The sequence below is a fragment of the Leptonychotes weddellii genome, chromosome 14 (genome assembly GCF_054177405.1).
Source record: "Leptonychotes weddellii isolate Sample4059 chromosome 14, ASM5417740v2, whole genome shotgun sequence".
Lineage (NCBI taxonomy): Eukaryota > Metazoa > Chordata > Mammalia > Carnivora > Phocidae > Leptonychotes > Leptonychotes weddellii.
The window spans coordinates 50,626,878-50,650,633 of NC_138382.1; the positions used below are offsets into that span (position 1 = coordinate 50,626,878).

Below are 23,756 nucleotides of genomic sequence, written 5' to 3' on the forward strand. Positions count from 1 at the left end.
AAGTCCAGAAGTGCGCCATTCATAGCTGGTATGGAGCTCAGCTCCCCACACTTCCCCGAGTCCCAGATTCCATCCAGCTCATCTCTGGCCAGCCTGGGGTATAGTCCTTGTCCTCATGGTCCAGGGTCCTCATGGCTGTCATAGCTGCCACGCTGCATCGGACTAGAGGAAAAGGGGAGAAAAAGGAAAGGAGGAAAGCCATTATGTAAGTGCCTTTTAAGGAAGATTACTAGAAATCGCCACTGGACACTTCTTATCGACCACAGCTTAGTGACGTGGCTCACCCTACCTGCAAGGGAGCCTGGGGAAAGTAGTCTTTAATCTGAGAGGCCTTGTGCTCAGCTGTAAGAGTAGAGTGCTCTCGGTACCAGCAAAGGGGAGACATGGTATCGGGGACCGTTTGGAGGCTGTCACTGTGAGTCTGCCAGTTTGACGGCCTGAGGTCCTGCTCTGCCAAAGTCTCCGAGGCAGAGTAAGAAGAATTGGGAGGAAATGAACCAAATCCAGGCCCTTAAAGAAAACATCACAGAAGGCCAGCTTGGGCTTTCCTAAAACTCCCATCTGTGAACACTGGCCCCATCCTGGACCCCCCCACCCTGGCACCTCTCACGTGTCCCCTCCCCCAAACCTGCTTGGGGCAGCAGGTGTGATGCTGACCTGAGGGGTGTCCAAGTAATACCATCCTCCTTGCCCAGCTGGGGCCACACTGTTGCTGGATCGGGACTATTCAGAATACGTTTTCTTAGTGGCCGGCGCATGGTGCTGGGGAGGCAGAGAAGACGGAGATACATCCCAGTCGGTCTCCTTAGGGAGAGAGACAGCATCGACGTGCTCCAAGACAGAAGAGGGTGACATTATATAAGTGCTGGCAGGGTGCCCAGGGGAGTTTGGACAGAGAATTTCCAGATCAATGTGGGGAGCACTGCAAAGGCCAAACAGGGTGCCCAAGGGAAAGACTTTAAAAGACAAATGCAGGGGAGGAGGCGGGAGGGAATGCCAGGCAGAGGGCACAGCCTGCGCCCAGGCGGCAGCTCGAGAGCAGGGTGCGGCTGTGGAATGTGGAGCAAGCAGCCTAGAGAGGCTGGGACCTGGACTCCTTGAAGAGAGGAGGAAGATCGGGAGGCTGGAGCAGCCCCGGGGTCAAACCATGAAAAGTTCTCTGTACCTACTGAAATCCTGACCCCTCTTTACAAGCTTCCGTCAAGGGCGCCTGGGTGGCTCAGTGAGTTAAGCGGCTGCCTTTGGCTCAGGTCATGATCCCGGGGTCCTGGGATCGAGCCCCGCATCGGGCTTCCTGCTCAGCGGGGAGTCTGCTTCTCCCTCTGCCTCTGTGCTCTTGTGCTCTCTTTCTCTCAAATAAATAAATAAAATCTTTAAAAAGAAAAGGAAGAAAGCTCTGTTGAAGCCCCACTGAATGATTTCTAGTGGAATCTAGAAGCTGCTGGTCAAGAATGCAGAGGCAGAGTGCTCAGTATCATCCAGGCCCTGCGGGGCTAGAGGGCCTCATTTTATACAAGGGGAAACAGACCTGGCAGGTAACTGCAAAATAAAAGTCCTCAAGTCCAGTTAGAAAAATGTGGTTTTTTGGCCAAATACCTTGTGAAATGTAATCATGTGACTGGCCTATAAAACGTTTGGCCTTGCTGATGTGGTGGAAAGGGGTGGGGCATCTAGGATAGGCTTAGGTCATTTAAAACGGGAGGGGGAGAGAAGTCAGTGGGCATTTGGGGCCGTTCAGCCTCCTGGGTTTCACTCTTACCCCGGGACAGGAACTCCATGCCTCGGGGCCTCAGTTTCTCCATCTGTAAACTGAGACTGGTTTGATAAGGAGGTGAGCTCTTGCTTTCTAACACACTTGGAGAGGAAGCCTGTCAGGCGGGATGGAACATTTTCTGTGGCTTGGAAGTCAAGAGTCCCGGGCTCTCAGTCCAGCGTCTGACCTCAAGCTAGGCCCTTCCCCTCCCTGACCCTCGGCCGGCTGCTCCCAATATGCAGTAAAGCCATTGTCCTCCACGGCCCGTCCTCTTCTGGGGAGTTGTGTGGGGTTTAGTCACAGCACAGCAATCCAGGACTCCTGGAGCTTGGACCATGGCGGGGGGCACCTTTAATATTCATTTGTCCTTAGACATAGTTGCTTTATTTGAGAAAAGTGATAAAGTTGCTTGTTTATTTTGTCGCTGTGAAGAAGCAGATTAGGGTACATTTCATGTATGATTAGCCACCAGCCTGGAAATGGTCATACTGATCCTTGGGCTTGCTAATTATATACAGTGTCGTCTGTATATAAACTCAGGCTTTCTGGCTCTTTCTGTGCCTCAGTTTCCTCAACTGGAAATGAAAGAATCGGTCCAGAGGCTCTCTTAGAGATTTGCAGCCCCTTTAATACATAGTGTGTGTGTGTTTGTGTGTGAATGAGTCAGTGTATGTGCCTGTGTGTTGTGTATGTGTGCATGTCTGAACAAGCCCACAGTGGTCCCAGCTGAGATGGCTTCTGACGTAGCCCGAACTATCTATAGCAATGATAATTGTGCAGATGCTTGATATTTGGCCTTTCTGGCCTCTGTCGGCAGGGTATTAGAGCTCCTCACAGCCCCGATAAGGATCCGTCAAAGTTTCCATCGTCCTTTGGACAACTGGACTCCAGAGTGCGGGTGTGAAAGTCAAATTAAGATGATAACCTGCCAAGCTGCGCATCCGAGTTTTAATTTTAAAAGCATTTAAAAGGAAGTCACCATTTAAAAACCCACAAGTAGGGAACCACAGGAAAAGCTTGCCTAATTTTTCCCCTACGATTATTTCTAAAAACATATTAAAAATTCCATGTGTTTTTATAATTTTTAAAACCACTACATTGAAAACTCATGGATATACCTCTTTCTTCCTCTAGTCCAGAGCCTGATATGGGTGAGACACTCGAGGAGATATTTGTCAAATAAATGAATGAATATCTTGATTTTCTCTGCACTGAATTCTAGTCTGATAGAAACCTGAGATCAGATGTGGCAAAACGGCAGCCCACAGACCCAGTCTGGCCTGCAGATGTGTTTTCTGTGACCTGAACATTGTTTTTAAAATACTCGGACTTTGTGTCAATGTTTAAAAATCAAGAGCGTTCACATAAAGATGAGCAGATCTAATAGCACCACCCATATTCTCATATGGTGATAGTTCTGAGCTGGGTGGTGTAGAGGCACCAGAAGCCCCAGTGTACCACAGTCCCCACCACTCCCAAGCATCTCACACATATCATTTTAGCCTAAGATCAGAGAGCCGCCCTCATCACAGGAGTACATTTCCAAGTGTAAGGAAGGACGTGAAGACGTGCTCTGAGTCCTAGGTACCAAGGTTGTCTCCCAAAGCAAACCTTACCCCTCACCAACCTGTCTTTGGAGTGAAGATGCACGTGTGCCATGCGCCTGTCAAGACCTCTCCCCCTGATGGAGAGCTGACGTGTGCCCTGGGGGAGCCAGACCGAATCGTCCCTTGGAACTAGCTACAGAGAAGGACTTGCCCAGCAAACTTCCCATGCGCACACTTTAAGATCAGGAGAACGAGATAAATTCCTTCAAGGTTCGAGGTTCCAGTGACCACAGGCATCGTGGAAATATACAACCTTTACTGGCAACGTAGAAGCTAGCGATAGACTGTTGTTCGCTAGTTAGTGAAGCAGACCCCCGTTTCGGATCTTGATGAACTCGAGAAGCAAAAACAATGCAGTGTTTTCCATACAGGCAGTAATGGACGCTCTGCTCTCATTTTCTTCTACCTCTCCCATTGACCGCCCCTCTCCCCGGTTGCTCCAAATTAGAGATCTCTTTGTGGGGTCCTGGCCCTGCCTGTTAGCACACTGCCTGGACACATGAGGTGTTTGTTGACTGAACAAGGAATACAGGAATGAAAGAGACATCTCCGCACGTACGTGTTCACCAAATGCTCTCCTGGTCAGAGCCACCAACAGAATGGTTGTGGGAGCTCTTTTCCTCACCAACTGGATAGCCTGTGTCTGAGACTCAGTTTTAGGTTCTGAGAGTCCTGAGAGATCCAAGGCAGTATTTTCTCACCCATTTAACTTCTCCATGACTAAATTTACACAGTGAGGCTCATCACATCATCAAACAGGACACTGTTTTAAATTTGGCCAGCGTCACTACCAGTCACGGGCATGCGAAGGGCCTTCTGTCCCTGGAGGTCCCTGACCGTTTAGCTACTGCGTTAGCCATTTTTATAATTTTTCCCTAGCTAACATGCACCTTTTTTTAAAGTTTTTATTTATTTATTTGTGAGAGAGAAAGAGAGAGAGAGAGCGTGCTCGCACAAGCATGGGGGAGGGGCAGAGGGAGAGGCAGGCTGATGCGGGGCTCCATCCCAGGACCCCGGGATCATGACCTGAGCCGAAGGCAGCTGCTTAACCGACTGAACCACCCAGGCGTCCCCAACATATGTCATTTTTAAATAACAGCTTTATTTGAGATATAATTCACTTACTCTAAAATTCACCCACTTTAAGTGTACAATGCAGTGGTTTTTTTAGGGTTTTCACAGAGTTGTACAACCCTCGCCACAGCCAACTTTAGAACATTTTCATCACCTAATGGAGAAACCCCTATATCTCTCCAGCCTCCCCAGCTTGAGGCAACCACTCATCTACTTTCTGTCTCTACTGATTTGACACTTCATATAAATGGATTCCTTTGACTGGCTTCTTCCACTTAGCACGATGTGTTCAAGGTTTCACCTTGTTGTAGAATGTATCACTGCTATGTTCCTTTTCATCATCCAGCCCCAAACGTTAATTGTGCCAAGGTTCAGAATCCCTACTTTAGCTAAATCAGTGGCCTCTCTCAGATATATTCCAAAAGACATGTGAGCTTGTTGTATGGCCATACCATATTCTGTTTATGCATTCATCATTTGATGGCCATTTGAGTTGTTTCAACTTTTTGTCTATTCTGAATAATGCTAATGTGCTTACTATTCTCACAAACACTTGTGATTATCTGTCCTTTTTATTATAATCACCCTGGTGGGTGTGAAGTAGTGTCTCATTCCGGGGTTTGATTTGCATTTCCTTGGTGGCTAATGATGTTGAGCATCTTTTCATTTGTGTATTGGCCATTTTTAGGTCTTCCTTGGAGAAACATCTATTCAGATCATTTGCCCATTTTTAAACTGGGTTACTTATATTTTGAATTGTAAGAGATCTTTACATATTCTGAACACTAGACCCTTATCAGATAGATGATCTGCAAAAATTTTCTCTCAAATTGTGGGTTTCACATTCTTGCTAGTCTCCTTTGAAGCATAAACAGTTTTAATTTTGATGAAGTCGCTTTATCCATTTTTTTCTTTTGTTGCTTATTGTTTTAGTAGCATATCCAAGAAACCATTGCCTAATCTAGGGTCACAGAGATTTATACCTGTTTTCTTCTAAAAGTTTTATAGTCTTAGCTCTTACATTTAGATCTTGGATCCACTTGGGAGTTAATTTTTATATATCATGTGAGGTCACGTGCCATTTTTAAAAACAAGTTAAAATGATAAATAGGAGTTTAAGAAATATGCAAATGTCTTTGGTTTTAATTGAATATCACATTATGTTTTATTAAATATACCAGTTTATGGGAAAAAAACTTTAATTCCTAAAGAGGCTGATATTCTCAATATTTACTTTAAAAATCCAATAAGCTAAGTTAGAAAGGGCCTTTGATGTTTTTGTTTCATAAAAAATCAACTGCTTTCAGTAAAGATTTATATAAATGAAACCATACTCTAACATGATGTTTAAGTAATATTTTTAAAGTACATTAAAAACATCTTTGTTCCCCTATTGTAATGATATGGGCTTCAATTTAACAGTTCTCAGTTAGGGGCGATTTTGCTCCCCAGGGGACATCTGGCAATGTTTGGAGACATTTTTGGTTGTCACAGCGTGGAGGTGAGATGCTCTTGGCATCCATCAGGCAGAGGACACAGATGCTGGTAAACAGTTGACAATGCCTGGAACAGCCCCCACGACAAGGAATCATCCAGCCCCAAATGTTAATTGTGCCAAGGTTCAGAATCCCTACTTTAGCTAAATCAGTGGCCTCTCTCAGATATATTCCAAAAGAGATGTGAGTTTGCAAACCCTTTTCCCCTCAGCTAAGCCTTGTGGGTTTCTCCCATCACGGAGCCTTTAGGGACCAGCCCGTGCCCCAGCACCTTCCTGCCGTCAAAACCCTTTACAGTGACAACAGTCTATCGGGTCTTCCTTTGTGGGGATCATTGGGAAAACACTTGCTTTCGGTGCTTACTTCATTTTATATTTGAACGTCTTCATTTTTTGACTTTTGAGATCTATCTAGATAATACATCTCCATTTCAACATACATATTTGGGTAACCCATCTCCTGTTAAAATGTATGTTATCTGATCATAAGTAGTAATTTGTGAGTGCCTGGCAGTGGCCTAAGCACTCTTCCTGCATTATGTAATTTAACTTTCGCAACAAGCCCGAGAGAGCAACCATGATTATTCACATTTTATAGCCATAGAAACCGAGGCCTGGTGAGATGAGGTGACCTGCCCAAGATTATACCGCTGGAGTCAGCACTACATCAGGCGACAGCGTAAGCTTGTCGGGGGCGGTCAACTGTGAGGTGCCCGCATGTCACAGGGAATCTGGTTTGCTTTCAATGGGTAATCACAGATGGAGGTTTGCGGGACAGTTAGGTGGTTCTCTTTCTCACTTGAGTCACCGTGAGTGCCCCGCCACGGGAGAGAAGGGGTGGACACGCAGCTAGCCACGACAAACCCCATCTCGCCCGGGCCATGCCCACGGAAGCGTGCCTCACCTGTGGGCCTCATCCATCCTGCGTGTCGTGATGGACAGTACCTGAGGACTGCTGCTTCAGGGAACCTGGGGGGTCTGTGGCATCACTTATGTTCCTGATGCTCACCCCCAAATCAGTCATGACTTAATTTTCTACCTACTGGCCGACCTCTTGTAATGTGCTCCAACTCCCAAACGTCTTTGCTGACTCATGGTCCGAGTCCTTTTGCACCCAGGGCTCCAAGGGGAGCAGTGCCGCAGTGGTAAACGGTGGTAAAACATCTTTGAAAAATCATACTGGAGTTAAGCAGTGGTATTGTCCTCCTGAGCTTTCGCTGTCCGTGGCCAGGCCCTCAGCTATCTTTGTATACCTGATATCATCCCCTCTCGGAGGGGGCTTTCCAAAGGATCCAGACTGTGTGGGGGTGGTCGAAGCTATGCATTTTGATGATACAGAGACTGGAGGTGGGATGGCTCCCTTGGTTAGCCGGTTTGGGGGTGCAGCAAAAAGTGGGGTGAGATTCTGCTCCCCTCTGCCTTCCGGGTATCCTCCACTATATCCCTGAGTGAAAGGGGGTGGGGAGAGAGCAATGATCGGAAGTGAAGACTGCCCTCCTCCCCCGCATCTGAAGAAGGACCCTGGTTTTTGTTCTAGATCTGTCCCTGAAACTCCTTGGGCAAATCTTTCCTTGCTCTGGGCCTCAGTTTCCTCTTGAAGGGAAGGTGTGTGCACTAGACAGTCTCTAAGCATCCTTGCAACCATAAACTTCTTTGAATCTCTAAGGCACGGGGGGGCTGAGGTAAGGGAAGCCCATGTGATTCAAATCTACCCTGATTCTTGTCTGCTGCTTTAGTAGCAATCCCGCACCTAGAAGCCTAACCATGTTTGAAGAAGGAACACGATGATTGGCTGATGCTGTCTTTCTTGAGACACCCATCTCCAAGGGCGACGTTCAAAATATTTAACACCAGAGTGGCACGCACATGGCCTGTCAGCAGGGTGGAAAGCAGCCGGGAGGGCTGGCCAGGGCTGCAGCCTGAAAGCACGCCTCACCCACCCCCACAGCTCTGCTGAGCCTTTCCCCGCTTGGGTATTGGGTCTGATACTTCTTGCCTGATTCTGCATTCAGGGCCCTAACTCATGGCCCTTGGGCTTCTTCTCACCCCAGCCACTGTATGCACAATAGCTATAATTATCCTCCTGCATCCAAACACCAACTTAATCATATTCATACTCACAGACGCTCTTGGAGTGTCCCTGTCTGCCAAGCCCTGTGTCGGCTACCTCCTCACCCCTTTGCCTTCAGAAACATCGAAGGCTTAGAGACTCTAGACAATGAAGACCTGAGTCCTAGCCTAGCTATGCCCGTCATCTGCTGTGTGACCTTGGGCAAGTCCCTGCCCCTCCTGGGTGTCAGATGCCTCACGTGTAAATGAGCGACCTGGATTGATTTGATGGGCTCTGAGGTCCCATTGGTCAAAGATGAATTTTGGGAGAAATGCAAGTCTTCAGCAGCTGACCACTCTCTTTCTCTTTCTCTCGTTCTCTCTCTCTCTCTCTCTGTGTCACCTGGCCCCACAACCTCCACTGTAGAATGCACTGCTGCCTGCGGGCCTGAGGCAGAAGGATCAGACCACCAAGGCGCCCACGGGCCCCTTTAAAAGGGAGGAGCTCTTGGATCACTTGGAAAAGCAAGCAAAGGAGTTTAAAGACCGAGAAGATCTGGTCCCCTACACAGGGGAAAAGCGAGGTACTGAATAATGTTGCTCTTATATTCGAATACGTCACTGCCCATGCATCGTCGAGTGCCCCCTGTATGCCAGGCCCTGCGCTGAGCCGTGGTAGCTGGGCCTCCTTGCCCTCATGCCTGCCCCGCCCACATTCACAAACCCAACACCAAAGGCATCAACGCATGACGTAGATTTAGTGAAGTTTTGGGTAAACTAAGGAAAGTGTGATACGTACCCAAATCAGCAAAACTTTCCCCTAAATCCCCTTTAGCCGGGGTGTCCTGATTATCTTTCATACAAACGTAGTCACCTTTGAAAATGAAAGCGGAAACTATTAATCATGACGTCAGGACATAGGCCTGCACAAGGCCTGTCCTGTGCAAACTGGGAACAAGTTCACCTACCTCCGCCCTCACTGTCCGTGTTCTTTCCCCAGTGTTCCTTTCTCTGGCAGCTGCATCCCCTCCTTCATCTGTCCTTCTAAGACTCTCTGCCCCAGCCTAAGGCAAGCCTTCTAGAAGACTGGGGAACAGAGAGGCACCCCCTGACTGTCCAACCCTTCCAGGACTCCCCCTTGCCCTCCAAACCGTTCTGCTGTCCTCTTGGATTGTGTTCACCCTCGCTCACCCCACTGCTGGCCTACAGGCCTCCTTCCGTTCCTCACACATCCCAAGCTCTTTTCTGCCTCAGGACCTTTGCACGTATTCCCTCTGCCTGGAATGCTGCTCCTGCTCTCTGGCTCCATGCTGTCTTCATGGCTGGCTCTTCCTCCCCTATAAGAGGCTTAATGGTTAGAAACACAGCCTGGAGCTAGATGTATGCTGGCTGCTGTCCGGGCACTACCACTTACTAGCTGTGTGAGCTTGAGTACATTTTTCAATCTGCTGTGCCTCCGTTTCCTCCTCTGTGAAATGGGGATGAAGAAGATCATATTACCAGCCTCATGAGGTTCTTATGAGGACTGAGTTAAGATACCTATAAACCACTTAGCCAGGCGCCTGGCCCATAGCGAATGCTGTGTAAGTACTAGCTATTATTATCCGTTTGGTCTCAACTATACTGTCTCCTCTTCCAGGGGAGACTTTCCTGTCCACTCTGTTTAGGACACGCAGTCCCTTCAGCTCCCCCTGGGGTCTTCGCCATCTGAGGAGCCTGCGTGTGTGTCCTTCAGAGCAATTTCCACTTTATCATTTTCTCCTTATGTATCACTTGTCTCTCCCACTGGCTGTAAGCCCTGTGAGGGCAGGGACTAGGGCTGGTTTTGCTCACACAGCATCGCCAGCACCCAGCACAGGGCCTGGTATACAGTAGGGCTCATAGAGAGTTGCTGAATGAATGAGTTAAAATTAAGTAAGTCTACAGTGAATCTTGTGGGTTGCTTCCTTACAGTATAAGCCCTACAAGGGCAAGGGCCACATCTATCTGGCTCATCATTACATCTACACCTAATAAACACCAGCACGTGGTAGGCACCCGATAAGCATTTGTTGAATGAAAGCATTAATTCTAATCAATTAATATTGTGTAAATGTTTATTTGCAGTCTCTTCCACTCTCCCCACCCCCAAGATTATAAACGTGATGAGCCCAGGGTCCACATCTGTGGCATTTATCTCTGTATCCCTGTCGTGTGGTAATCAGATGAAAAAGCAAGCAGAGGTAGCGTCATGGGGAGGAGTTTGAGCCATCACATACCCTGGACTCGGAGCTCAGACCAGATTTTACAGAAAACTGGGAAGGTCAGGGAAGGCCAAGGGGCATTTATTTGGGTTACAGAACGTCGGGAGGATTGTGTGGTCTGCAGCACCCCTGGGGGAGGGGCAGAGGAAGGAGGCCTTGACCATAAGGGCCGGGTGTGCCCGGCTGAGAGTGTGGGCACGAGAGGTTTTTAAGCAAGGCACTTGTGCCTCGAGGAGCGATTTCTGTGCAGCAGATAGACACAATAGAATCTCTGGATTTCATGCGGCCTTATTGGGCCTCCCATTGTCCCACCTGCACGTTTGAAAAATGGGGACACCGAGAGTCAGGAGAATACCTGGGTGGACTGCGGGTGAGTCATTGCTGGCGTCCATGGCCCCATATACCCACCGCCCTGCGAGGGAAGGAGCTGGAGATTGGGGGGGGGGGGAAGGGAATCTGGGCGGTACCCAGACCCATTCTGCTGCCCCTCTGTGGCATGCTGGCCTGGCGTGGCACCAGGAACCGCTCTCCAGACTCCCAGAGCCTGACAGCCTTCATGAAAAACCACGCTGATCCAAGAAAGGTAGCTAGAATTTATTCTGTTTCCATATAGCGGCACGCCTAGGAGACTTATCATCATCATCACCACCAGCAGCATCCTCATCATAAAGTATTTACGTGATGATTGTCGGAGTCTTTACAGTTTGAATAAGTGGGGGGGGGGTCTCAGCAGAGAGTTGGGGAAGGGGACCTTCCGACTCGAACAGGCACACTCAGGGCCATGGTGTCTAGCCCTCACTGAGCATTTATTTACTCAGTGCCGGGCCTAGAACTAGCCAAGGTTGAGGGGAAACGGCACCCCAGTCTCCACAAGACCAAACAGAAGGCGGGGGAGCCATAAACTGGTACAAAGTCCTGAGGAATCTGGACTTTCATTCACTCTCATCCAAGTGGGGGAGTCAGAATAAAGCTTCATGCCGGATATTTTTAATGCAGAATTATATTGAATTCTCCATGCAGAATTAGATTTGACTGCATGTGCTGAGGAGAAAAGTAAAATAAGAGAGACTTAATCAAGATAAAAGTTTAACTTCTTTCGCCTAGCTGCAGGGTTAGGCATTCTGGGCTGGTAGGGCATCTTCCCTGACATTAGCAATGAAGATCCTTTCCAGTTTTTCATTCTGCCATCCCTGTAATATGTCCTTGTCCTCATGGTCCATCTGGCTGCTGAAGTTCCAGTCATCACATCCACATTCCAATGAATAAGATGAAGGAAGGGAGGAAGTCCAAAGCCCCTCTTGTGTCTTCGAACCACTGCCCTTGCTGGAGACACTTGCTGCCGGGGTGTAAGAAACCACAGGTCTGATACATTTATTGAAGGGCCAGCCTACTCATTGCATCAGTCATTTTTACAGCAGATTTTCTTTTTAACCATTTTGTTTTCTTTGCATGTTTTGCCCTTTTCCAGTTTCACCAGCTCCAGGCTCCCATCCTCGCCCCCCTTCAGGCGATTCTCAATCAATAACCAAAGTGACTGTTTGTTTTTTTTTTAATTTGGTAAAATGGTGAAATTCACATAACATAAATTGAACCATTGTAAAGGGAACAATTCAGTGGCATTTAGTGCATCCACAATGTTGTGTAACCCCCACCTCTCTATAGATCCAAAACATTTTCATCACTCCAAAATAAAACCCTGTGCCCCATAAGCAGTTAGTTCCCATTCTCTGCTGCCCCCAGCCCCTGGCAACCATCAATCTGTTTCTATGGCTTTACTTAGTCTGGATATTTCCTATGAATTAAATCATATAATATGTGACTTTGTGTGTCTGGCTTCTCTCGCTTAGCATATTGTTTTTGAGACTCACTCATTCCCTTTTATAGACTGAACAATATTAAACAATGTTTATCCATTCATCTACTGATGAATATTTTGGTTGTTTCCACTTTGTGGCTATTGTGATTAGTGTTACTATGAACATTCCTGTACAGATATTTGTTTGAGTACCTGTTTTCAAGTCTTCGGGGTTTATAATCCCAGGAGCGGAATTACATGGTAATTCCATGTTTGTGCCATTTTACACAGTCACCAGCAATCAAAAAGATTCCAGTTTCTCCACATCCTTGCCAACATTTTTTATTCTCCATTTTGGTTTTTATCGTAGCCATCCTCATGGATGTGAAGTGGCATCTCATCGTGGTTTTGATCTGCATTTCCCTAATGACCGATGATGATGAGCATCTTTGCAGGTGCATATTGGCCATATGAATATCCTCTTTGCAGAAATATCTTTAAGTTCTTTGTCCATTTTTAAATTGGTTATTCTTTTTGCTGTTGAGCTGTAAAATTTTTTTAAAATATTCTGGATACTGGACCCTATCAGGCGATTTCAGTATGTTGTCTTTTTACTTTCTTGATAATGTCCTTTGAGGGACAAAGGTGTTAAATTTGGATAAAGTCCAGTTGATCTATTTTTTCTTTTGTTGTCATATCTAAGAATATGTTGCCAAATCTAAAGTCATGAAGATTTATGTGTAGGTTTTCTTCTAAGAGTTTTATAGTTATAACTATTATATTTAAGTCATTGATCCATATTCAGTTCATTTTTGTGTATATGGTGTGGGATAGAGGTGCAGCTTCATCCTTTACATATGGATGTCCGGTCCCAGCACTTTTTCTTCTTTTTTTAAAGATTTATTTATTTATTTTAGAGATTGAGTGAGAGAGTGCAGTGGGGAGGGGCAGAGGGAGAGGCAATGAGAATCTTATACAGACTCCACACTGAGTGTGGAGCCTGACGCGGGGCTCAATCTCATGACACTGAGATCATGACCTAAGCTGAAACCAAGAATCGGATGCAGCCCAGGCATCTGAGCACATAGGCAGCCCCCAGCACCACTTCTTGAAGAAATTATTCTTTCCCCTATTGAATGGTCTTGGCACCCTTGTCAAAAATCAATTTTCCATGGATGTATGGGTTTATTTATGGACTCCCAATCCTATCCCATTGTCTAGATGTCTATCCTTGTCAGTGACACACTTTTTAAATTTGTAGTAAGTTTTGGGGCACCTGGGCGGCTCAGTCACTAAGCGTCTGCCTTCATCTCAGGTCATGATCCCAGGGTCCTGGGATCAAACCCCACATTGGGCTCCCTGCTCAGTGGGAAGCCTGCTTCTCCCTCTCCCACTCCCCCTGCTTGTGTTCCCTCTCTCGCTGTGTGTCTCTCTGTCAAATAAATAAAATCTTTAAAAAAAAAATTTTATAGTAAGTTTTGACATCAGGAAGTCTGAGCCCTCCAAGTTTGTTTCCTTCAAGATTGTTTTGCCTTTTTGGGACCTCTTGTGAATCCTTATTACTTTGAGAAATGGTTTTTCTATTTTTGCAAAAAAAAAAAAAAGGCCATTGGAATTTTGATAAGAGTTGCATTGAATCTAGAGATTGCTTTGGGCAGTATGGCCATCTTAATATTGTCTCCCAATCCATGAACTTGGGATATTTTTCTATTTAGTTAGGTTTTCTTTAATTTCTTTTGGCAATGTTTTCTAATATTCCTCGCACAAGTCCTTCAGCTCCTTGGTTAAACTTATCCTTAAGCATTTTGTTCCTCTGAATGCTATTGTAGATGAAATGATTGTTCTAGTTTTCCTTTCAGATTGCTCCTTGCTGCTGGGCAGAAACACCACCCATTTGTGTACATTGATCTTGTACCCTGTAACCTACTCTGAACAGTGTTTATCGGTCCTAACCGCATTTTGTCGAATCTTTAGGGTTTTCTGCATATTAGATCATGTTATATACAAACAGAGTTAATATTACCTCTTCCTTTCCAGTGTGGATGCCATTTTTTTTCTTGTCCATTTGCTCTTACTGGAACTTTCAGTGCAACATTGAACAACCACGGTGAAGGCAGGCATCCTTGTCTTGTAGCCGATCTTCGGGGCGTGTTTCTCCCTCTCTCGGGTCCCAGCTCATAGACCATCATCTCAGTGAGGCCTTCCCCGACCACCCTACCCAAAAAAAAGCAGTGCTCGCCTCGACGGGACCCCAGCCTGGAACTGCCTGGTCTTTTGCTCTGCTTTATTTTCCTCCACAATGCCTAATACCATGTGATATCTTTGCATGATTGTTTACTGTCTGTCTCCTTTCACTAAATTGTAAATTGTTCAGTGCTGCCCCCCTGGCCCCTAGAAAGGTGCCTGGCACTTACGAAGCACCCAGTAAATATCCAGTGTGATGAATGAATGAATGAATGAATGAACGAACGAACGAATGCAATTTTCATACATGGAATTAAATTGTTCATGCTCTTTTATAGACTTGCTTTTTCTCACATTATGTCTTGGGCATATCCTTTTTTGTAAGCAGACATCTCCATCATCCATTGTAATAACTGCGGGAACTCCTTCATATAGATGTCCCATAATTTCTTCAACAACCCCCTATTGGTGATCCATGCAGTGACCTTCCTTGTGTGCCTCTTTGCTCCCTTGTCCAGTCATGAGTCTGACACTTTAAAAATATAATGTCCCATGAGACGGGGATATATTTTTGCTCCCTATTCTTTTAATAATCTGAGTGTATTTTGTTTATTTTGTTTAGAGATGTTTCTAAATTTTTCTCTCATATCCGAACGCTTGGTTAGGGTATCCCAGAGCCTGACATTCAATTACATTTTTCTTTTGTAGCTCTTGCCTACTTCCAGGTTGTTTTCATTAATGACTAGGGTTTTCAACAGTGAGCAGTCTAGTTTGACCAAGCTTCAAAGTTCTTCTTTTCAAATGTGAGAGGTGTCTCTGTTGGAGATCTTTGATTCTTGTCCCTTGGGGAAGTTTGGCACTGGGTCCCCAGAGGGAGAAACCTGAAGCAAGTGAGTCTCAGCGCGGCCCTCCGGGTTCTGGAACAGTCCACCTGGGGCCATCACCAGAGACTGCCCCAGCACAGTGGCATGCCCTGTAACGGGCACTCGTGTTCTGCAGGAAAGGTCTGGGTCCCCAAGCAGAAGCCGATGGATCCTGTGCTGGAAAGTGTGACCCTGGAGCCAGAGCTGGAGGAGGCGTTGGTGAACGCCTCAGATGCGGAACTCTGTGACATCGCAGGTAAGAGGCTTTCCAGAAGCTTCCCCACGTCTTCCAGAAGGGTTTGACCTGCCTTTGCAGGGAGTCTTAGGTGGTTTATTGCAACATGAACACACTCTCTGTTTCTAAAAAGGACTAGAGGAGACCACGAGTATTAAGAAAGAAAGCAGTATCAAAAACCAAAGTGAGGAAATAGAAATAAAACCACCCAAACCTATCACTCCACAGAGCCATCTGTTGCCATGAGAGCCCATCCCAGACAGATGTGGAAGCATCCCAGGGAGGGCCGACATAGGTCCTCTACCAGCCACTGCATCAAATCCTGCCCAAGCCACCTGGGAAGCGAGAACAGAGGGGGACAGGCAGAGGGTGTGGACAGCTCAGGTTTGGGGGGCTCATGAAGGGCTGGAGCAAAGTCATCTCACTGTACAACCTTGCAAGGCTCAGAGATCCAGGCTTTGAGGAGCTCGCCCCCCATTGCATATTTGTACAACACTGTCCATCTCAAAATGTGTTTCCTTACAACCTTCACAGACAGCCCTTAGGCTCCAGAAGATGGCCTGATATTCAGAGCCCTTCGCCACCCTTGTCTCCTTATTACAGTCTAGTCCCTGCCCTGTGTGCCCTGAGTTCCGGCCCCACCGAGGGTTGGGCTCGGGCCGCAGCAAACACCCCACGTGCCCACCGCGGTGGTGCTCCCTGGCCTGGAGGGTTGGGGGTGCTCTTTTCATTCTGCAGACTTGGGAGCTACTAACCACCCAGCTCAGATAATGACAGGAGTGTGGATGGGGTGAGAAGAGACTCAGGGCAAGTGGGAACGGGAGAGAAAAGAATCAGCTGTGACACTGAGGTTGGGGGAGGAGTCAGGAGGGTTCCAGATTTCTGGCTCTGGGCACTAAGTGGATGGTGGTGCCGTTAATGAAGGTGGGTATATTAGTCTGCTCAGGCTGCCATACAAAATACCACAGGTTGGACCGCTTAAACAACAGAAACTTATTTTCTCACAGTTCTGAAGACTAGAAGTCCAAGATGGTGGCAAGTTTGTTTTTTTCTGAGCCCTCTCCCTGACTTGCAGATGACCTCAGCTCACTGTGTCCCTCTGTGCATGTGTCCCCTGGTGTGCCTTTGTGCATCCTAATATCTTCTTATAAAGATGCCCAGCAGATAGGATTAGGGCCCACCTTAACACCTTCTTAAAACTTACCTCTTTAAAGACCTTATCTCCAAATACAGTTGCAAATTTGAAAGCACTGGAGTTAGGACTTCAACATGTAAATTTTGGAGGGACATAATTCAGCCCATAACAGTGCGAAACGAGGAGTTTTAGGGGAAGGACTGAGTTATTTGTGGGATCTTTGGAGTTTGAGTTGCCTGTGGGCCACCCAGAAGGGGACAGCTGGACTTGGAAGTCTTCAGGAATGCAGAAAGATCTGTGGTGTCATTAGCACTGTTAAAGCTCCAGGCAAGTTGGGTGCCTGGGGCCCTGGAGGCAAGTGCCCCGGCCAGCCCTGAGATGAGGAGCCGAAATGGGACGAAGCTACTCACAGTGGGCGCCAGTGAGCCACACGTGGCCCGGGAACCAAAACCAAGTGAAGGCAGAACCTAAGGCGAGAGCTAGGAAGACAGAATGAGGGCTCAGGGCTGGCTGGGAGACCCAGGGCTATGTGAGGCCAGAGGCCAAGTGAGGCCGCAGGGCTAGGGGATCAGCCGCTGCAGCTGTCTTCTGCCTCTTCCCAGCCTCCGGCTTCTCGTGGGCGTCGTGCTGAGTCCTGGTGGCATTTGTGCTGGGGAGTGGGAAGTGGGTGGCTCTCATCTAGTGGAACCATCAGGGGAGGGACAGTGAGAAGACTCGTATGACATGGGGTGGGCCTGGCGGCCAAAGCCAGGCTGCAAGGAACCGAGGAGTGCGTGATGGGGAGAGCCAACGTGTAGATTCTGAGTCCAAAGAACCGTTTTCCTCACGCCGCCGAACATCCGGGAAAGGTCACGGGGCAGTGGTTTGCAGGGTGTCGGGGCTGAGAGAGAAAGGCTTTCGTTTTCGCCGCGGAGTACAGAAGCAGCAAATATTTCACCCAGATGGGAACGGAGCGCCTAACTGGGGGAACTTCGCTGGTTCGCTTTGCACTTCCACATTTGGTTTATTAAAAGCCGCGAAAATCATATTAGGGTCCTCACTATGCTCCTCTATTTCCAGCAAACCATCTCCGTGGCTGGGGGCCCCCTGACGTCCAGTCAAGCTGTGCAGCAGGGAGGTGGCTGGGTGACACCGTGGCCCAGCATGTCCACACTGACTCACCCTGGGGCTGTTTTTATCCCAGCCCTTCTCCTCTGTGGCCCTCCGTGATGTCACTGCCCTCATCAGGCAGCTCGGAGGGACTATCGAATGGCTCCACAGTCAGAACCGCTAGTGCCTGTGTCAAAATAGAACTGCAGCATCGCGCTACGTGTCTGTGTTGGTTTCTTGAAACGATTTCCCTTTATTTTTGTTGGCGTGGCTGATTACTATTTTCTGTTCATGATACCATACCCTTCCGTTGTCCGGAGAGGGGAAGGGGAGCTGTAAGTCGACACCAGCATCCACTGGCTGACCTTGGGCGCCGGCCACTGAGTATCAGGCCTTTGAAAGGCGGCGGGGGCTCTGGGGAAGGAGGGACGGCATACTTGTCGACCACCCCCTTATGGCCCAGGTGCTGTGGGGGTTGCTTCTAGTACCTTGCTGCATTTCTTGACCACAGAAATCCTAAGAAGTGTTACCGTTGTCCCTGTTTGATGGATGGAGGAAGGAGGCACGGTGACATTAAATGCCTAGCCCGTGGGACTTGAACCCAGGCAGCTTCCTCCGAGGGCACGCTCCTCCTCCTAGAGCACCAGCTCCCACGACCCAGATGAAGCCGTCCTCTGAGGGGCCACAGAGGGTGGGCAAGAGGAGGTTCACCGCCAAACCCCATGGAGCCGGCTGGGGGGAGCGTGGGGCCATGTTAGGAAAGTCTCTGTATGTCACAGGAGGCCATTGACCCCTTAAGGTCAGTGGGGCTGAGGGGAGCGTTGGGAGAGGCCAGATGAAAGCAAAGGTTTAGGCAGGGGTGGTGGTGCTCAGAGGATGGGGGGATGTAGGGGGCAGGCCCCAGGGAAGGTCAAGGGCTAAGGTGGGTTATTTGGGGACTGTATGAGGTGCAGCTGTTCCTAGCGCTGGACCTGAGGCCAAGAGGCCAAGTTGTCAGGAGGACGCGAGGCATTCTGGCCGGAGGTGCCAGAAGATAGCTGGGGGGGGTGGGGGGGGCGGGGTGTGTGTGCAGGAAGAGCTGCTTTGCCAGGGGTCTATTCAAAAACGCCACAGGCAGTAGAGGCGGGACCTTGTGTGAGCGTCTGGTGTGGCTAGCTGGAGGTTCAGATCTCTCTCAAGGATGGGGTTGCTGGAGCCATGAGTGTGAAGGACTCAGCAGAGAAAGAAAAGTAAGGCGAGGAGGGTATAGGGTCTGCGGGGCACTTCGAGTCTAAAGGACTTCGCTCCCAGGCAGAGCTTTCCATTAACTTAGTTTTTGTTCCCTCATTCACATACTCAGCAGCCATTTATCCAGCGTCTTCCCACTGTGTGTGCCCGGCTCTGGACGAGCCCTGGTAGAGAAGTGTCCGGAGACAGTGGGCTCTTGCCCTCACAGAGCTGACGTTCAGCAAATACTTAGGCCAATAAGAAGTGACAAATGAGAGTGAGTGTCGTACAGAGAAAGGACAGGGTGCAAGAAGGGGGCTTGGTTAGGTGCTGGGGCAGGGGGGCATGAGGATAGAGGCTGAAGCTGAGCCATGAGGAGGAAGAACAGGGGTGAACTGTGGGGAGTGGGGGAGACGTGTCCCAGGCTGGGACACAGCAGGAGAGAGGCCCTGAGCCCCTCTGAGTGGCTTGCTTGGTACACATCCTGCAGGCTTGACATTCGGCAGCGATAGGGACACCCAGCAGATGAGTCGCACCGACTCCGGTGTGCCCGGGGAAGGCAAAGCTGTGGACTCTCATTTGTTCGTTGGTTTTCTTGTCTGTGTACCACTCGTGCATGCATTCATTTGCACATTGAGCCCACGTGCATTGTCAAGCTACTGTGTGCTAGGATGCATCAGATCTAGGTGCTGCCCTCGGGGGACCCAGGAGGTGAGGAGGAGGACAGACCAGAAGCATGTACATTTCAACATGAGAAGTGTGACCACGGGGTAATGAGCAGAATGCACAGGGCCCTGATGGTGCTGAGTTTTTGGCTCGTGGCCTTGGGTTGTAACGCAGAGGCCACTGGGAGTCCGCTGCAAGCACTTGGCATTATCAGTGCCTCCTCTCCCCAGTCAGGGATGTGATCCTGACTCACCTTTAGGGACCCTTCGGGTGGGGCAAGACCCAAAAGGGAATTGGTGGGAAGAGACTCTCCCTTCAGAAGGGCCCCGTCCCCAGGCCGCCCCCCGGGCTATTGGCACCCCCAGCTCTTGTGACTCTCAGAGACAGTCTTGGCCCACCCACCCCGGCTTCTGGGGTCCTCTCACATCCTTAGGCATTGGTTTTCCTCATATTCTGCCAGAGGCAGCATGTGGCTTCTCCTGGAGCGGTTTGACTGCACCCAAGTCCTGGGCCGAAGCTGGCTTCTCCCACCAGTTTCTGTGATGCAGGAAAACACCTTCCCGCTGTCTGCTCTCTGCCCGGGGCCAGCCAAGCAGCTGGCGGCCGGAGGGCCCGGGACGTGTGCTGCAATTTCTCTGCATCCTAAGTGGAATTGCAAACTGAGTGAACGCTGCCAAGGCAGAAGAGGAAGGGGAACTCGATGTTCTTTTTCAGAGTTCAAAAATAGTCCTTTTTGAGTTTTGAGGAAGATCTGGTCTTAAAAAAAAAAAAAAAATCATGTTCCCCGGTGCTAAATTCAGCCTTGCCAATATCTACAAAGAATGAAGTGGCAGGCAATGCTGATGTACTGTTTTCCTCTATCATTCACTTCTGGTGACATGAGTGTGCAAAACCAAGCAAGGGGGGAGTCATGATTTGGTGCCTAGGGCAGGTCGGAGGATCGGAGCCACCAAGCAGTCTGCTCAGCAATGGAGATTTTGCTTGGTGCCTCCCGCCCCCACCCCAAGTCCTTCCCCTCTCCTCTATCCCTTCCTTCCTCCTTCCCTCCTTCCCTCCCTTCCTTCCTTCCTACCTTCCTTCCTTCCTTCCTTCCTACCTTCCTTCCTTCCTTGAACCCTAACTTCCTCTGAACTACAAACAGTTTTATTTCTTCTGAGGAGTGCTATTGACATGTATGTTGCCTCCTAGAATAGGCGTGTTATCTATCCTTAGAACTCTGACATGGGGCAGGGACATTTTAGAACTTTGGAACTACTAATGACCTAATTTGTGGAGGAGTGGATGGGACCACTCACTTAGAAGCCAGGAGGGTCCTCACTGAGCAAGCTTTGACAAACCATTTCCCTCTTGAGCCTGCTGTGGATGCTTGTAAAAATCAAACGGGATAAAAAGATGAGATGTTATACGTAACTAATGAATCATTGAACAGCACATCAAAAACTAACGATGCACTATATGGTGGCTCACTGAACACAATTAAAAAAAAAAGATAAGATGTTGTGTGACCATTAGGTGCTACATGAGGGTAAGAGATTGGCATTCAAACATGCTCCCCTTTGTAGGTGAAAAGACTGAGGCCCAAAAAAGTGGAAATGTCCTGGACAAGGTTGCCCAGCAAATTGGTACCAAAGCCCAGCCTGGAGCCCAGGTCTCTTTCCTCTGTCCCCGGGCACTTCCTTGTAATGTTCCTGCCCCCCTTTCTGGACCATTACAGGAAGCTGGCATCAAGCACAAAATGCATTTTCCATCTCCCACCTCTCTATACCTCTCAGCAAGACCAGCCAGCCATATGACGTTCCATCTTTCCTATGATTCTTAACAACCTTTCCAAACTGTTTTTCCAAACGGGGGTCCCAGCAGCAGCCCAGAACCACCACAAGCCACACACCCCCACGGACCCATGTGGGAGCAGGAAGAGTCAGCTTCAGAAGGTGGCTCCTGGTGAGCTGAACCCCACTGCTGCTGACTCAGGCCATGGCCCCCACTGCCTACGTAGAAGCAGCCTAAATTAAAACCTAGAGAGCTCTAAAAAATGCAGATGCCTCTCCCTGTCAGTTCTCCTCAGTGATGAGCAGGAGAGTCTAATTTTAGCAGAGAAGATTCTTAGAATGTGAGAAACAGAAGGGCTTTGAGATCGTCTCATCCTGTGGTTCTCAGCCCACTGAGCATCAAAATCATGCAAGGAGATTAAAAATATATCTGCAGAGATTCAGATCAGCTGGTCCAGGGGAGCACCAATATTGTCGTGAAGCTGCGGGTGATTTGTATGTGCAGCTGGGATAGAGACGCAAAGGTCTTGTCTTTCCCCTTCTCTCACAGAGGAGGCTGAAGCCCAGAGAGGGCTGGGGACCTGCCCCAGGTCACACAGAATCAGGGGTATAGTCAGGACTGGAACTTGGGTCTCCTGACTCCTCACCAAGGGCTCTCATGTAGTCTCTCTCACTAGAAATCATGTCTAATGAAATGGCCAGGGGAATTAACATAAAATCCATCAGCACATATTTACCAAATACTGTATTCTGGAGGAGGAGGAAGAGAGGTAATATTCTTCCCCCACCTCTGGAAGCCCAAAGTCTGGTAAGCACGCATGCACCCAGCTACCTCTAACACTATGTAGACTGTGCTGGGATAAGCACAGCAGGTGCAGTGGGAGAAGTAGGGAGGGCAAGGGAGGATCCCAGGAGCCTCCCTGAGAGAAGAAGTGTTAGTCCAAGTCTTAAAGGATAGGAAGGTAGGGTTGTTGGGTCAAATACAGGATGCGCAGTTCGATTTGAATTTCAGATAAACAATGATTAAGTTTTTAATATAAGTAGATCCCAAATACAGAATGGGACACACACACTTATATTAAAATATTATTCGTTGCTTCCCTCTCTCGCTGTGTCTCTGTCAAATGCATAAATAAAATCTTAAAAAAATAAAATAAAATATTATTCGTGCCTATCTGAAATTCCAATTTAACTGAGTGTCCCGTATTTTCATTTGCTAAATCTAGCAACCCTACGGGCAGCACAAGGCAGATGGAGAGAGAGTCACCGGTAGAGGGCACAGTGTTGACAGAAGCGGGAGAACGCACCGAGCCGTGGCCATTTTGTCACTGGAGCAGAAAGGGTGCAGGTGAGGGACAAGCCACTGAAGCAGCTGGCCCAGGGAGGGCTGGTGGGGCCACAAGCTACCATCCTCCCACCCGGGTGGCTGCAAAGCCTCACGGTCCCCGTGTCCTTCCCTCCCTCTGTCTCCACACACAGCCAGAGTGACACTCCCAGAACTGAGTCAGGCCATCTCAGTCCCTGCTAAGGCATCCAGTGGCTTCCTGGCTGCACCTAGGGGAAGACCTACGAACTCCTTACCTCACCCTAGAAGACCCTGCAGATCTCAACGTGCCTGTTTGAATTAAATCTACTCCAAAGCGTTGTTGGGAGGATTCAGGGGGATGGTGTCAGGCAGTTTTCAAGCTTGGCTGCCCCCTGTAACTACCTAGGGAGCTTGAAAAAGGCAGATGCCTGGCCCCACCCCTAGAGATTGTGGTTTAATTGGTCTGGGGTAGGCCTGGGCATCAGGAGTTTGAAAAGATGCCCCAGTGATTCCAGTGTGCAGCCAAACTGAGAATCACTGACATATATTCTCTGGCCCTGAGCAAGCATGCAGTGAGTGGGGGCGGGTGGCGGTCCACCATGTGTCCAGCTCAGCTCTGTCCATCCTCTGTTTCCCATTCCTGCCCTAGCCTTCCACTCCTTGAGCTGAGGGCTTTCCCACCCACCATTCCCTCTGCCTGCCCAGAATGTTCTACCTCCTTTCTCTTGACTTGGCCAATAGTACTCATCCCTCCCATCCCAACTCCCTCTGTTCTCTTCTCCCAGAACACACTGAACTTTTCTTTTACAACACGTATACTCTGTGCTTATGTTTTCAACTGTGTAGGTACCTTCCTAGCATCTCTCCCCCAGTAGACTTCGTTGTTCCCTGCTGCCTCCCACACACAGCCCCACTCCCTCCCAACCCCCACCCCCAATTCCCCTCCTCCCTCCACCACCACCCCACCCAGAGCCAGGCATATGATGTGAGCACTCAGTAAACGTTGAACAAATGAATGGATGAAAGCCTGACTGAGCACAGGAGTGATGTGGTCAGATCTGCTTTTCCAGAAAGATCTTTCTGGCTGCTCTGTGCTGAATGCTGGTGGGGGGAGGGTAGGAAGAGACCGGGCCAGGACAGCAGTGATTACACGGCTGTGATAATACAACCACAAAATGGAAGGGCCTCAGCCAGGACAGAGGCGACGGAATGGGAGGTGGGACAGATGAGAGACAGTGTTTAGGAGGGAGGGGAACTTAGCCATGTGACTGAGGTTCCACCGTGAGG

At 48.7% G+C, this 23,756-nt stretch overlaps 1 protein-coding gene and 1 long non-coding RNA gene across 2 annotated transcripts in view; both read left to right on the forward strand.

Moving 5' to 3' along the window:
* Positions 1-23,756, forward strand: part of TMOD1 (tropomodulin 1) — an 83,712-nt gene that overhangs the window by 31,238 nt on the left and 28,718 nt on the right. Inside the window, exons 3-5 of the mRNA XM_081804077.1 lie at positions 8,406-8,562; positions 15,200-15,319; positions 17,493-17,794. Of these exons, the coding sequence (XP_081660203.1) occupies positions 8,406-8,562; positions 15,200-15,319; positions 17,493-17,794 (579 nt within the window). The remainder of the gene's footprint in view (positions 1-8,405; positions 8,563-15,199; positions 15,320-17,492; positions 17,795-23,756) is intronic.
* On the forward strand, positions 8,570-14,533 carry LOC145717069 (uncharacterized). Its single transcript, XR_014140068.1, has 2 exons — positions 8,570-12,471; positions 14,054-14,533. It is a non-coding gene; the product is annotated as an uncharacterized LOC145717069 (long non-coding RNA).